A 16897-nucleotide genomic window follows, 5' to 3' on the forward strand; every position below is an offset into this window, starting at 1 on the left:
TATATGTATATGTATATGTATATGTATATGTATATTTTTACAATAGGTTTTCATATATAACGTCGAAATCCACCCATTGGCCGACTAGATTACTCGTTGGTCGCCTGCCCACTGGCCAATAACTCCTCTACCAGTCAGTCACCAGTGTCGACTAACTCTTAAAATACAAAAAACTTACATATGCAGCACCCAAATCTTGCCATCTCACCCACCGGTTGGCTGCCTCCCCTTCCTGTAAGGTGCCAATCGGGCCAGCCACATGGAAAATAGAAATGTACTCCACTCAATTCTTATAAGTAAAACATTTGTAGAAATTATAGGAAGGTTTTTACTTGCATATCATCCATCCTTTTATTCTTACATAACCATCATCTAAACTTTGATATTTATTCGCCACTCGGCCACTTGGGCCAACCACCACTTGGGCCAACCACCTGAGGCCGACGAATCTAGCATCGAGAAAGAATTCAAAGAAGACTAGATCAAGCAGAAAAAGGAACCAGTGCGACCGTCGTGACCCCCTTTCTAAGTTGGAGATAACAAAATTACTGAGCCAAAAAAATAAAAGGGAAGAGAAGATGAAGATGAAAAGAAAGGGAAGAGGAAAAGAAGGTTGAAACATGAAGTAGCAAAAAGCAAATAAGCGATAAGACATAGGGCAAGAAGGACAAAAAAGAAGAGAGGAAAGGACTCGCGTCATACACCGAAGGCTAGAAGGTAACATACAGAAAATAGAAAGCGATAAGAATTTTCTCATTCCACTTCATTTACTTGTTGTTCATTAAGAAAGAAAGGGAAAAAATAAAATTAAAAAAATGTAGGAAGGGTGGAGATAAAGTAAATACAAATAAAAAGAAATGATTAAAGACTTAAAAATACACTTCTCTCCTCACTTGAGCCTTTCCTCTAGGAAAACATTCCAAAAAATAAGATCACTCTCTCTCTCTCTGAACCTTCTCTCTGAGACGAGCCAACAAACTCTCTTGAGTTGAGCCTCTCTTCCGCGAGAGCATTCCAAAAAGCAAGATCACTCTCTCTCTATACCTTCCCCTCCGTGTAAACTAACAAATTCCCTCTGAGCTTCTCTTTCAGAACGAGCATTCTAAAGCATTTGATCTTGATTTGAGCCTCTCTTCTGGAACGAGTATTCCAAAGTTCTTTCTCTTGAATTGAGTCCCTCTGCTGGAATGAGCAAACAAAGCTTTTTCTCTCCATCAAGAAATCTCTAAAAATCGGAAGCTCAAGTCAGAAAAAGCTATTAAGGAGATTTGTTACCCCGAAGCAAAAAGTTCCGTAAGGGATACGACACAAATCACACCACTAGCAAGCCTTGATGGCTACGTTTGTGAAGAAAGCAACAATACATGTTAAGACCTAGCATAAGGTGAGGTCCGCTAGAGGCGATGTTCTAGCAAGGGTAGAAAGAGGGCTAAGGAGCGAGCTTAAGTCAAGAGACTTTTCCTATCCAAAAATCTAAAAAAAAAAACTTGATTTTATTCTCCAAACTTAAATCATACTCTCAATGATATTGGAACTCAATGGCTTTATATTATGCATAGCCGAAAAATGCTATATGGTTGGGATAATCATCTCAATAAGTTAGAACACAAAACTCAATATTTTCCTTTTCACGTGACGGTCCGTAACTCTTTCATGTTGATAGGAAGGCTAATTTTATATTTTCATTTATGATTTAGCTATCTGCTTTTATAACATTTGGCTGTTGAAGGATTTTTTAGTTGTTATACTTGATCTGAAAAATTCTCTGCCCCAGAAGCTTCCCGCTTATCCCAGCCGGGTTTCTTCACCAGCTGTCTTCTCCCTAAAAAAGATCCCTCTAGATTTTGGGGCATTAAAATATATTAACAAACATTTAATTTAATAATTAAAATTTAACTCGTTCTGAAACCAGCCGTCATCCTACATTGATTCATTAAAACATGAAACAAATGTTACACGTTTGATAAAATTTATAATATAATTTTTTGCTTTTCCAATAAGTTGAATCTGTTCATTAGACGAAAATTTTAAAGTTCTTCTTGACATACTCATCACTTTATAAACACGCAATTTAAAACTCCCCGCATCATCACGATCCAACAAAAAAATTTAGTTCGGGCATAATGCCCATGCGCCGGAGCATCTAACTGCCGATAGATAGTTTAAGCTTTTGAGTCTTATGTCTGCGTATTAGAAATTGTGAAGTGAAACCAGCCAAATAGTTGAATAGTATATATGATATCTAAAAACCAGTTTTAATTAAGTGAATCGGTCGCCTCAAAAGCAGGGAAGACTCACATGCCACTTATCCATTCACCAAAATTTTATAAACTTCAGGAAACCACATATGAGAAATTTCCTGTATCCGTGCATAAAGTAAGAAAAAATCATTCACTGAATTTTTATTTTTATGTCTAAACAAGTGCAATGTGGCAAAAATTTACATTTATTCCATTTCCAAGAAAAATACTGAGAACAAAGCCAAGAACATTCCATTTGTTGAAGCTACAAAAAATAGCGGCAACAATGCCAATAATGTTTGATCTATTGAAGGCATAAACAATACATGTTCTGGGGTTCATTTCTTCTCATAAGGGCAAGTCTTCATAGTTAATTACATCTTAATCAATATGAGGGGCTTAAGAAAACTCCCAATTAAGGTTGTGACTCGTCGTACAAATTTCAAACTAACCTAGAGTTTTGTTTTGTTGTATGTTGTTTAGTTGAAGTTCATTCTTTTGCTCTGGGCTTTGAAAATTTGTTCATGCAAAATAAAGTTAGCACACCCTAATAACAAACAAAGTAAATCTGAAGTGACATGTGTCAGTTTTCTTAGTAGGCAGGTTGACCCGGTGGTTCAATTAAATTGGGATAACATGAGTTAGGTCAGGTTGACCTGGTGGTTCAGTTTAATTGGGTTAACCCGAGTTAGGATGGGTTGACGCGGTGGTTCAATGGAGTTGGGTTAACCCAAGTTAGGTCGAGTTGACTCGACAGTTCAATTGAATTAGGTTAACATGAGTTAGGATGGGTTGACCAAGTGCTTCAGTTGAATTAGGTTATGTCATGTTAGGTCAGATTGACTCAATGATTCAGTTGAAATAGGCCTAAGTAAAATTAGACCAAAGAAAACATATGTTTGACTAAGTTTGAGTTAGGTTAAACTTAAGTTAGGTTTAGGTTGGGCTAGTACTAGAGAAAGTTCAAGCTGAACTATGTCTAAGTTAGGTTAGACTTAGACTAGATCTAGGTTATGCTAGAACTAAAGGAAGTTCAAGTTGAAATTAGGCCGAACTTAAGTTAGACCTAAGGATTGTAGTTAAAGTTAGCTTTAATTTGATTTAGACCTAAAGGGCTTAAGTTAGGTCTATGTAAGGATAGACCTAGGGTTTAGATTGGGTCTAATGTGTGTTTGACCTAAAGTTGGATTAGGTTTAAGTTAGGTTAAACCATGGGTTCTGATTAGGTCTTATGTGGGTTAGACCTAAGGTTAGACTAGGTCTAAGTTAGGTTAGACCTAGGGTTTGGATTAGGTCAAATGTGGGTTAAACCTAAGGGGTTTTTATAGGATTTAGCTCAGACATTGGTTGGACCTAAAGGTGGTTGAAGCTAGGTATGAGTTGAACTTATGGTTCATATTTAGGTCTAATATGAGTTAGACCTAAGGTGGCTCAAGCTAGGTTTACATTAGGTTAAACATTGTAAAGTTTAAATTTGAATTAGGTGTAAGCTAAACTAGACTTAGTGAAATTTTAGGTTGTGTTTAAGTCTTATTTGGGTTGGTCTAAATTGGGTTAGACCTAAAGGGCTTAGGATTTAGGTCTAATTAGGTTTAGACCTAATGTTTAGGGTTAAGTCTAATGTGGATTAGGTCTGTGGTTTAAGTTAGGACTAATGTGGGTTAGAACTAAACTTAAAGTTAAGTCTAATGTAGTTCAGAGTTGGGGTTTAGGCTGGGTCTAATGTGGCTTAGACCTAAACTCTAGAGTTAGGTCTAATGTGTATTAGACCTTGGGATTAAGTTAGGTCTAATGTGGGTTAGACCTAAAAGGTTTAGGGTTTAGGTTTGAGATGAGCTAAGCCAAATCTGATTAGAATTTAGACTTGACCTCAATTGGATGGGGTCCAATTGTGGGTCCTCTTAAGTCTAAATCGGATTAGACCTAAACTAAACCCAAGCTCAAATTGGGCTAACCCTAGGTTACTAAGCATGTTTCATGGTTAAAAGGATAACAATGTTGTCAAACCCTTATAAACCCCCCATTAGAATAAGCCCTTAAGTTTAGATTAATGATTTAGATTAAGCTTTAGGGACAATTTGGGCTAATGTATAAATTTTCAATTTTTGCCTTTAGGTTTCTGATTTTCATTTTAGAAAATTTAAGGGTGGAAATTGTCATTTTAGGGTTTAATTTTATTACTCTAAATTTTCTTGTTAATTTCCATTTTCAGATTTTTTTTATAATTGCTTCACAAAATAATTATAAATTTGGTAGAAATTTTGTCATTTCAAAGTTAGGGAAGGCCACTGGCCTTGAAAAAATCAAGAAATGTTCCCAAAGGTAGAGGGAATATTCTCCAAAATTTCATATTTTTTGGGTTTATATTTATTTTTTAAAAATAAAATACGTGTCGGAGTATTTAATTACTTAAAAATTAATTATTGTTTAATTATTTTCAATTTTGTTTCCATTATTTTGCCCTTTGTTCGCTGAGTTCAGAGTATTTTTTTTTCTTTTTATAATCTTTCTACATCAAGGAATGAGTTTTTAAAAGCTTTAATTGATTTTCTGGATTTAAAAAATTCAGAAAATGTGAATTATCTACTTAATGTGGCAGCCACATCAGCCTCATCTGCTCTGAAGTTCCACGCGACATCCTTTGGTTGGAGACGCTTTCCACGTGGGCGTTGAGGTGGTCACGGTTTGGTGCTCTCCTCCCCCATGGTTTCATGGTTGAACTAGATTGGCATCGTCCATTTTTAATACACAGAAATGGACGGTATCAGTTCATAGTCCTCACGGAATAGAGAACTGATGATCGTTCATGTTCTAACCTTAAGATCTCGATCGATTCTCAATCAAATTGCTCAGGGTTTGTTCCTACACGTTCATCTAGTTGATATGAATCTATTTATACTGCTAGGTATACACACACTGTTCATTTCTTTCACAGATGACCAAAACCAAGGCTAAATTTAGGGATTTTGAACCAAGACCTTGTCCCAAGTGGGTTTAATAGAGGCTATTGACTTGATGCCATGTGCTCCTCCTTGTCTCAATTTGAGTTGAAATCGTTCCTAGCTATGATCTAGAATAAATAATGGTCCAGGTTGGCGTTGGGATAAGCTAGAGGGCTCGGGAAGGTGATCGACCTTAAAATTACATATTTTTATGCACATTTTATGCTCAATTTTTTAGGATATTATGTTTTAATGAAAGATTTTTTTATGTTTTTGGTTGCAGGTAGAAGAAAAATAGTTTAAGAGTAAAAAGGAGCAAAAGTACATAAAAAATAGCAAAATTGGCTAAACTAAAGAAAATTGTCAAACCAGCCGAACTAGTGTCTAAGTATAAGGATTTGATGCCTAGGCGTCAGATGCAGAACTTGGATGACGCCTAGGCCCGATAGTTGGGTGCCTAGGCACCACAGTAATTTTCTGGAAGATTCATTGAATGATGCCGAATTTTGAAGAGATGTCAAAAGCAACTCTTGGTCATTTTTGAAGCTCTATAAATAGGGATTAATTCCAAGAGGCTAGGGGGTCGGATATATAGAGTCTATAGTGTGTGAGTGTGTTAAAAGTGTGGGTAGTTTTCTTTGTGAGTCTTTGTGATTTTTATATTTGTGAGTTCTGTAAGTGTTTGTTGGAGTCAGAGAAGTCAGAGAACTTCAAAGGAGTGCTTGGGGAAACATTCCAAATAAGTATTTGTATCTTTTTTTTAAGTCTTGTACCTTGGATTTAAGTTTTATAAATATGTTTTATTTTGTTATCCCCATGTATTTTGAGTAGTTTTCTCTTTTTTTCCTTTCAATATAAAGTAATCAAGTGATTTTGTTCAGAACTTCTTTTATTTCTAAAAATTGTGATGATATTCTTACTGGTTCTTCATTTACTTTACAACTTGTCCACTTGTTTTGTTAAAATTTGTTAAGAAACTTAAGGAACCGAGAGGGCTAATATTTCTCTAACTAGTGAGTATCACATTTCACATTAGAAAGAGCCATGAAGATCATCCGAGGGGGAATGCAAATAAATAGGGTGATAAGATTTGATGGACATAAAATTATTATTTCTAGGGTGATAGGCTAGATTCTTTTATTAATTTGGTCAAGAGATTGAAACTAAGGGTCACTAGTAGGTCATATAGAGAGGGCACAGTGGGTAATCTAGGAGCGAGATACTAGAACCTACCCAACAATACAATACAAGTCGACACCAACTTTAATGTAGCCAATGTTCTTTATACTCATAAGAGGTAAAGAATAGGCGTGCTCCTATTTGTGACAATATCACATTTAAACTTCAAAAGAATTAAAGTCCAACCCTGATTATGAATTATTTGCAATGAGAATGTCTCTTTATATATATATATATATATATATATCTTGAATTTCCTAAACACTGCATTTACTTTTAACTTTCATTTGTAGGAATTAGTAAACTTTAATCCATTACATAAATACTTTAAATATTTTTTGTAGTCTTAAGTAAAGGTTTTTCAAAGTTAAATTCTTGAATTTTACTTCATTCCTTCCATTTTCCTGTGGGATCGATACTTGGGTTTTTAAAGAAAATTATATATTACTTGAAACAGTATGTATACTTACGTAGTACCCTAGTGAGAAAACTATTAATCTAAATTTTATAATATTACATTTATTCTCATTAACCGCTAAATATAAATTGGGTTAAGATTTTGACCATATTCGAAACTTAAATATCTATGTAATTGCTGGTTGAGTCAAGTTTTTGTGGCAGTTGTCGGGAAATAAATTAAAATAAATTAAAAGGACTTTGAAGAAATTAAAAAGACTTAAAAAGGAAATTTTTTTCAGAACTTTTTGACTTAGAAAATTTTTTTGAACGGTAGAATCACTAAAAATTAGATACGAAATTATTTCAATTTCAAAAAATTACAAAGACAAAAAAATTGCAAAAAACCATTTTTTTTTTTTGTTTAGAAATTTTAAGTATTTTATTTTTTGAATTTTACCATTTTTTCATGTGAGGTTTGTGATCTAATGGTTTAGTACCATACAATTCTGAATTATAACAAACTATAAGAAGAATTCGAAAGCAAAAATAACTTCACATTTCTCAAGAAATGACAAACACATCACAAAATAATATTGAGATTTTAACTACTAAAAATGAATATAAAAATTCACAAAGGATTTTAAGGGAATATGTAACCCTTACAGTAGATGAAATTCATTTAAGTACTCAAACTCCTGCTGTAGTGGCTAACTCATTTGAACATAAACCTCCAATAATACAAATGGTGCAAAACAATCAGTTTGGGAGAACACCACCTGAGGATCCAAATTTACCACCTGAGGATCCAAATTTACATCTATCAAGTTTTCTAGAACTATGTGCTACATTCAAATATGATGGCATATCATATGACGCTATTAGACTTTGTCTTTTTCCTTTTTTCTTAAAAGATAAAGCTAAGATGTGGTTAAATTCACACCTGGATCTATTAGAATATTGGGGGATTTGACATAAAAATTTCTGCCTAAACTTTTCTCCTTAAAAAACTACTAAGCTTAGAAATGATATTACATATTTTACTTAGTTTGAAGGGGAGTCAATTTACGAAACTTGAGAATGATTTAAGGAACTTTTTAGAAAGTGTCCACATTTTGCTTTACCTGACAAGTTACTTATTCAAATATTTTATAATGGTTTAATAGGATCCCTTAAATCTATAATTGATGCTGTTGCTGGAGAATCTTTAATTTCAAAACAATTTGATGAAGCATGCCTTAATTGAAGAAATGACTAATAATATTTTTCAATAACCCTTAGGAAGGGTAAATCCTAAGAGAATAGTTAGAATCATGATAATGATGTGATATCCATCTTGATATCTCAAGTTGCTACGATATCTAGGAAGTTAGTTAATTTTGCAATGAACTTTTCTCAAACAACTCAAGTGAGTGAGGAAAATACATTAGGACAATTTAATGATTCTCAATCATGAGAAACTTTACATGCAGTTACTAATAAACTCAATAACCGATATTCAAACTTTTATAACCCAGGTTGGAAAAATCACCCCAACTATAACTAGAATAATTATAATTATGATGGTGGAAGTCAGCAATGGGAGAACACTCAGGCGAACCCAAAAGGAAACTGGAACAACCAGGGTAGTTCTAACTATCAACCTTCTAGCTTCAATAACCAACAATTTAAGGAAAAGAAGTTGGTAATAGAAGAAGTAGTTTTACAATTGAGTAATCAATTACAAAGTCAAGGTGCTGCTATAAGAAATATTGGGAATCAACTGGAAAAAATTGTTAATGCACTTAGCAATAGACCCTAGGAAACACTTCCTAGTAATGTTGAGATAAATCTGAAATAAAAAAGTAAAAAACAAAAATAGGTTAAAGTATTTCAACTTAGGAGTGGAAGGAAATTAAATGTTGGAACTTAAAAAGAGATTGAATTTGAGAGAGAAACTAAAAAGCCCAGAGAAACTATTTATAAAGATAAAGAACAACCTGTCTCTCCAACTAAAATTGGTTCAAAAAGACCACCACATCCTTTTCCTCAAAAACTTAGACAACAAAAGCTTGATAAACAATTTTCCAAGTTTTTGGTGATATTTAAAAAGCTTACGATCAACATTCCATTTGCAGTAGCTTTGGAACAAATGTCGAGTTATGCCAAATGTATGAAAGATATATTAAAAAAAAAAGAAGTTTAAAGCTTATGAACTATTGTATTTAGTGAAGAATGTAATGCAATAATTCAAAAGAAGCTTCCTCAAAAGCTTAAAGACGCCGGTAGTTTTACCATACCTTGTGCGATTGGAAAAAAATTTAACATAATGTCTTATGTGTTTAGGGACTAGCATTAATCTCATGTCTTTATCTATATTTAGAAGGTTAGACTTAGTAGAGATTTCTCATACTACAACAACCTTTCAGTTAGCTGATCGATCTATCAATTATTCTAAAGAGGTTATAGAATATGTACTTGTTAAGGTGGATAAATTTATTTTTTATATGAATTTCATTGTGCTAGACATGGAAAAAGATAAAAAAGTTCATATTATTTTAGGGAGACCTTTCTTTGCAACCGGACGTGCTATGATTGATTCCATTATTTGAGCGTGGCTCGAGGTCAAATTTGAGTTCAACATATATATTCCAACAATATCAGCACTTGATCTAAAAGGGGACCGAATTCAAAGCAGTAAATTTCAGCATGAAGAAATTTTGCATTACATAGAAGCATACTTCTTCCCAAAGCAGCAGAAGCATCAATCATATGATGGCAGGAAAGATTTACATATGTGGCTGAAATCATTTCTTCGATTTAAAATCCATGATTGCATTAATGGAAATGTTATTCAAATAAAATACAATATGATAGAAAAAAATAATACTAATCCAAATTCGTTTATTCTTAATTCAAATTAAACGGTGGGACATAACTACTCTAGGGTATCTTGGGCATTGACGAGGGCTAGGAAATTCTTGAGGTGGCGAGTGTAGGCGCAGGGCCGCTCCAGGTGAACTAGGTGGCCTGCCTTCTCAATGGATTGCAGCGTGGCATTGTCTCCTAATTGACTGCAACAAAACAATGGCTTTTAGGTTGTTGAACAACAAAAATTGATAATTATTTATAATATTTTAAAGTTTAAGGCACAATCTGCAACATTGGTAGGCAATTGTTCGCACATGAAAAAATAAACGGGATAAAAGGCCTACTCTTTCATGTTCTGGGCGAGCTCCAAATGGAAGATGTTGTCGTTTTCGCCCCACAGAAGAAGTATTCTCTGCAACCGAGTTAGATGAAGCAGCAAATAAGCAAAATTAAAAAAAAAATGAATGGAATTAAGAGTTCCGATTACAAATTTACGAGTTAAAATAAACAAATCAATTTAAAAATATAGTTTTACTAAGAAAATCACGTTATAAACTCTAAGCAACAGTATTTGTACGACATGCTCATTTGGTTTTTTTTCCTAATTGAGAAGCAAGAATGAAAGCTCCTAAGCGGTCTACTTAAGCTTTAAAACATCATGATCTTCCATCTCTATTTATTTCTAATCAATGATCTTTTTAGTTTTTTTCTTTCATTCCGATGAATTTTCATTTTGTTTTTTTGAATTTTATTCAGTAATTATGTTCTTTTTTAATATTTAGCTGCACATGGTCCACACCGAAAAACAAAACAGTTAAGACTTAATGTTTTGAATAAAATTACATATAAAATTAATATTTTTACCTAAAGATTCCACGTGTGCATCTATATATATATATATATATATAAATATATCTTTGTGTTTGGTCAACAGCGCAAATAAATACAACATCAACGAAATTTTAAAATCAATAGTTATTTGTGGACCGAGTTAGGGATTGATTATGTGAGATTAAATCCCAAGAACTCCACAAAAAAAAGAAAAAAAAGAAAAAAGATGAAGACATCATCACATGCCGTGTTAGATCAGTTAAAAATTTCAACACACAAAAACTTATTGCACTTCGAAATTCGATGTTGCTTCGATCATTTAAAAAATAAGTATTGTAGTAATTGTGTTTTATTTTCAAAGCAGGTCGCTGTCATTTGTCGAAATCGTCGGTTAAAAATTTGAAAGTTAAATCACGCACCAAGGTCTTAATCCGCGTTAGTTGAGCGCCATTATGCCTCATCCAACAGTCATAAAGGCATGTACCACATCATTAATATTTTTCGACAAAATCTGATTAGGCTATTATTATTATTAAGTTTTGCCCAAGAAAATACTCTTCTGTTATTTAATTCTGATCAACTATTTACAGATGCCACTCAAATCCTCTGTATTTACATATCTTTTTTCTAAACTTTATCTTTTACACATCCTCTTATCTATTCATGAAAATATGTAATTTAACCGTTTTTAAGTTAAGATAATAATATGTCAACGTATTGTAAAAATTTTAGATGATTTAAATATAAATAAAAAATGTAATTTAACCTTTTTATTTATTGTGCACTAGAATTTTTAAACATGGCATTGAGATAAAAAAAAATCAAACTATATTTCAAGAAAGGTTTCTGAACTATTTTTAGGGCATGATTTTGTTGATTAATTTATTGTATATAGTAATTTAGCTGTTAGCTTACAATGAAAGAAAGTGAATCCTAATTAATGAGCCAAAAATTAGGTTTTTTTTTTAGTTGTGGCTTGAAAGAACGCACTGCATGAATTACATTAAAAAAAAAAAAATTACTTCTTAGTACTTTTTAAAAAAATTAAATCCCTGAAAAATATCAAATAGTATGAAAATATATACTAGAAGACTCAGTTATTATAATTTAAATTTAAAGCATTAAATTTAATTAATTATTTATCTTATTATTAAAACAATTAACAAGAGTATTAAATTTATTTAATTAAGTGTTATTTGATAATGTTTGTTTCGTATTTTTTGAATTTTTAACTTTTTCTTTTTCTATTTTTTATTTAAATTAAAATATATCAGGTTATTGTAATTGTTTTTAAAAACATTTAAAATTCTTTTTTTAATTTTCGAGTATTTTTAAAAATAAATTAATTTATTTTAAAAATGGAAAAAAATATTCAAACTTTACTAATCAAATTTGTTTCAAATATTAAAAAATAATAAAACCAAATAAAAAAATAAAAGTGATGTCAAATGGGCCTTTTATTTATAATTAAATCATTTTAAAAAGGCATAAAATTTAACTTTATTGTTCTTGTAAAACAATTTAATGCGAATAATTTGATATGATAATTGATGTTATTCGATGGTAAAAAATAAGATTAAAAAAAAAAAATCTACTTCTTAATAAATCACCTGAGACAAATTCGGAACATGGTCATCCTTGTTGCATCTTAGGAGCCCCTCCAGCAGCTCCGCACGTTCGTTCCTATTGCTGAACATCACCTGCTCAACCAATACCAAACTAGCCTTTAATTCCCAAATATTAAATGAGCCATTAATCGTGATACACGCTCAATATTCCAGTCGTAATAGTATCAATATAATTTATTATGATAAGACGTTAATCACCCCAACTGCATGCATTAAGAACTTTAATAGCAACAACTAAGACACAATAATGTAACAAAGGTATGTCTACTTAAAGTGGATGTATATATGATTCATACATACAACCTAAAGTTGAATTTAAAGGGTAACATCTTCCTTTTAATTTTTAATTTCTTAATTAACAATGTTAATCAAAGTGCAGTTAAATTTGCATTACTGACGTAAAGTAAATCTCCCTACAAAAATTTCCCAATAAGGGAGATTTGACATCTAATTTTTATTATTTACTTGACCAAAATCTTAACTTCTCATTAAATTACTATACTAATATTCTTTTTTCTGAACTGAAAAACACATTTAAACGAAATGCTTGATGTAATTATAATATTAAAGGTCCAAATAAATAAATATAAAAATTTAAGTGTTAAATATGTAAATTTATTTAAATAATAAAGCATGTATGTAATCGCTGTAAAAATAACCTAGATTTCAAATCAATTTTGCCATACACTGAAATTAAAAAGTTCAATGTCACAGAAAAAAAGAAAAGAGGGTGTCATGGTTTTTGGATAGAATCAAATGGAAGGGGATTCAATTTTTAAGGAGACTTAAATTTTCTTAATTTTATTAATAGTTAATTTTAATTATTTCAAAACATTAAGTAGACAATAAATATTATGTATGATTTAATTTGATTTCCTTATGTTTGATTTAATTTATAAATACAAGATTAATGATAAATGAAAATTTTGTAATATGCTTATTGCATTTTATTGAGTATATTTAAAATAGGAAAAAAAATGTAAATCCCCATTACTGATTGATATTATTTAAAAAAAATTAAATACTAACTTAGTTAAACTAATAATATTTTAAAATGATTTAGTAGAATTTAATAATTAGTTCTGATTGATATTATTTAATAAAAATAAAATACTAACTTAGTTAAACTAATAATATTTTAAAATGATTAAGTAGAATTTAATAATTAGTTAGCTTCGAGATAGTTATTTTGAAGATATTATCTTTTACTAATTAATGAATAATAAATTATTGTTAATCTATAAATACTTTAAAATTTTATTTAATTGTTATTTAACTTAATAAATTCTTAATAACCGATTCTTATAATTAAAATAGAAAATAAAATATAATCAAAATCAATTAATCTTAATAATAATATCAACGATCAATACTTATATTAAAATAATCTTTGCACTAAGAGGTTTAAATCCTGAAATAAACTGCCGACAAATTTAACAAATGTCTCCTTAAATAATTTCTAATTTACATGATTTTTCAAACCCGATATGGCTTAAACTCTATAATTTTCCAGAATGAAAAGACAAGTTTCAAATACATCGATTTTCACATTGCATTTTTTTTTATCCAACTGATGTACAAAATTTGGAAATGTTCTACATTTATTTTTCACTTCCTCATACTTTCGGGATCGCCGGATTAATTTATTGTAAAGAGCAACACACAACTTTTATATATATTTTTTTATTCAATACTTAAATTCATATTTAGTTTTAAAATATTATAATAAATTTATAGATGAAAATATGTATTGCATGTTTAAAAAATTAATTCTGTGATATTTTTAATGCGATGTTGAAGATTTGAATGTTATATATATAAACATAAAAATTTAAATCTTAGATATATAAAATACATAAGAATTTAGTGGTATTTATGTAAACGTGTTTTTCATTGACAATACGTTCCAGCGCTTAGTTAGGTGAGCAAATAAAGGTGCAATTGGTCGTCTTTCCTTCGGGGAAGTATGTTGCATTTAATCAACTTGTCCAGCACCCACCAGTTCCAACGAAATAAATAAATAATGTTGCATTTAATAAAGAAATTAAAATGTTTTTCATCTATTGCATTTAATATTTTTAATTCGCAGGAATCTCTGCATTTAATAGTTCTCCTATTTGATAGGATTATAATAAACATAAACGTTGTCTTAATATTTCACGTTGTCTTAATATTTCAAAAAAAAAAAAAAGAAAGATTTACATACACACCACTTAATTCTTATCTATTTACATATCTAAAACCTAAATTTCAATTTTGACATAAAGTCATTTTATACTTGAAAAGATGTATATTATTTAAAAAAATTGTATTATTTTTGATGTGATATAACAAATTTTGGGGGTGAAAATATAAAAAATACAATTTAAGAACAGGATATGAAAATACATAGGAATTGAGTGGGATATATGCAAATGCTTCCAAAATAAAAATAAAAATAAAAACTAAACCTAAATACTACATTCAGCCTAACCAAAATTGAAAAAAAAAATTACAAGCCATAAAATATTCCATTTACTTTAGCATAGAGTTAAATTTTTGTTAAAACTGATTAATTTTTTTCATGAGCTAAAAATTATTTTTGATATTGACTTTTTAAATGAGAATATTCGTGCATATCAATAAGGCTAAAAATAAAGAATAATATACAAACAGTATACATTATTCTCATTTAATATTTTTTTTCCAATGGCTGAAATATATTGTCAATGTTGAATCAAAATTTTCTAGTTCAATTTTTTATAAGATATCTAATTATCTCATGCGATAATACTTCAATGTTGATGATATTTTAAAATAAATTAACAAATATTTAATGATATTTTAAAATAAATTAATAAATATTATTTCGTTGGGAAAAGCCAAAGAATTTAGAAGATCTCATGACATCCATCAAAATATTGGACTTATGCTATATCTTTAAGAAATATTGAAATTAATTTAAAAGGTCATAAGAGCCCTAATATTCTTGAATCCATTAAAATTTTCATATAACAGAAAATAAATATAATTTTTATTGTTACAAAATTTTTAATAAAATCAGCACGTCTATATGAGAATAAACATTATAATATTATGATAATTCAATGAACTAAATTATATCAAATTAATTTCTAAAAATGGTTATGAAAGCTTCAATCGAATGCATACCTCGAGATAGTCCCGGTGTAAGAAATCCGGAAACCAGAGCTTCTTGTAAGTCGCCACTTTCAAAAGCGCCTTCAAGCCCTTGACGGACTCCGGCAACAAGAGCTCCTTGGATGATGAGAATCCCAACCGCTCCATCGTCTCCTCACTTATCGAATCAGTCATGGCAGTGACAGATCCCGAAACAACCATGGCCTTCACCAGGTCCGGTCTCGCCTCCGCCATCTTGCACGCCACCATTCCACCGTAACTGAACCCCACAACCGTGCATTTCGCCACTTCAAGCTGGTCCAGAGCGGCGGCTAGGCATTCGGCTTGAAAGTCCGGCGACCGATCTGCCGCAGCGCTACTTGAACCCCCGAAGAAGAGCAGGTCCGGGATGTAAACGGAGTAGAGTTTTGTAAGAGCTCCCACCTGAAAGATCGTTTTTTTTTCTATCTTTAGATTTAGGCAAAAAATTTTCTCATTCGATGAACAAAATCTCATTTTTTTTATTCTTCACTCCATAAAAGTTATTATACGTGGGATCTACTTTAATACATGAATTTTATTATTTTAATTTTGAAATTTTCATTAAAAAAATAACAAAATACATCCGCATTCTGAATATATAAATATTTTAATGCTTTGTTTTTTTTATCATACAATTAGCAATTGCTTTTTTTTCTTTTTTAATTCATACATAAATTTAAATTACGCAATATTATGTTGTATAAATTTAGTATAAAAATAATTTTTATCAAAAAAACTAAATTAAATTATTCCAACTCAAAATTTTTTAAGCAATCCTATAATGTCTCCATAAATATGTTATATATGAAAAACATAAATATTATGGGCATTTATATTGAAATTTATTAATGAATCGGTACTCATTCGGCAAAGGTAGCAACCGACCTACCAAACGATACCTTTACGGGTTAACAACCCTACCTGAAACTGCCAAGTTACAATCCCCTCGGCGGCAAAACCATGGACGAGCACCACCGCTGGCTTCTCTTTCTTCCCCTCCCCCTTGTTCTTGTTTTTGTTGACGTCGCCGATTTTTCCGACGGGGACGATTTCTTTTGTGGTGCTCTTTTTGGGGATTTTCTCTTTGGGTATCCAGAAGCTCATGACTGTGCCGGGGTAAATCTCCAGGGTGAGCTGCCGGAGACCGGCTAGCTTCACCAGAGCACGGAGAACAGGTTTCTGTGCTTCCACGAAGTTCACCATCTTAAAAACTCCTCCCTCTCTCTCAGTCCTGCTCTGCTCTGGTGCTGCGCCCTCGAGCGTTTTATGGATGAAGTTATATATATTAATGGAGGAATGAATGATGGACAGCCGGCAAAGTTGGTGATGGTTGTTGGTATTATTAATACCGGGCAAGATAGGCTAAAATCGCTGGCTCCATGCTAGTTTAATTTTGAAAGAATTTTGTTTAAATTGATCTTAGTTCAAGCTTTATTTTAGATTTTAATCTTAGTTCGAGCTATTCAACTACTTCGTCCAATTGCTTAATTTATGCAAACTTTACATAATTTTATAAACAGGAATCGGCGAGTCGTTTGGTTTAGTACTGTAGATGGCTTGCTTGTAGTCGCCCAGTTTCTTGGGGTTTAGGTTACTAGTTTTCGGTATCTCTCTCTGCTTTTTACAGCTCCAATGTCGTTTATGGGTTTAATTTCAATTTGATCAACTGCTC

The 16897-nt window shown here is 31.2% G+C and overlaps 1 protein-coding gene across 1 annotated transcript; it reads right to left on the reverse strand.

Moving 5' to 3' along the window:
• Positions 1-9420: 9420 nt before the first annotated feature.
• LOC110025972 (monoacylglycerol lipase ABHD6-like) lies at positions 9421-16500 on the reverse strand. Its single transcript, XM_020726687.1, has 5 exons — positions 16147-16500; positions 15217-15627; positions 12049-12138; positions 9952-10019; positions 9421-9810 (listed from the first exon to the last, which is right to left on the reverse strand). Exons 1-5 carry the CDS (start codon positions 16426-16428, stop codon positions 9675-9677), a joined length of 987 nt encoding a protein of 328 aa, XP_020582346.1. The 5' UTR covers positions 16429-16500; the 3' UTR covers positions 9421-9674.
• Between the last annotated feature and the right edge of the window lie 397 nt (positions 16501-16897).

This window comes from Phalaenopsis equestris, unplaced genomic scaffold (assembly GCF_001263595.1).
Source record: "Phalaenopsis equestris unplaced genomic scaffold, ASM126359v1 Scaffold000346, whole genome shotgun sequence".
In the NCBI taxonomy this organism is placed as follows: domain Eukaryota; kingdom Viridiplantae; phylum Streptophyta; class Magnoliopsida; order Asparagales; family Orchidaceae; genus Phalaenopsis; species Phalaenopsis equestris.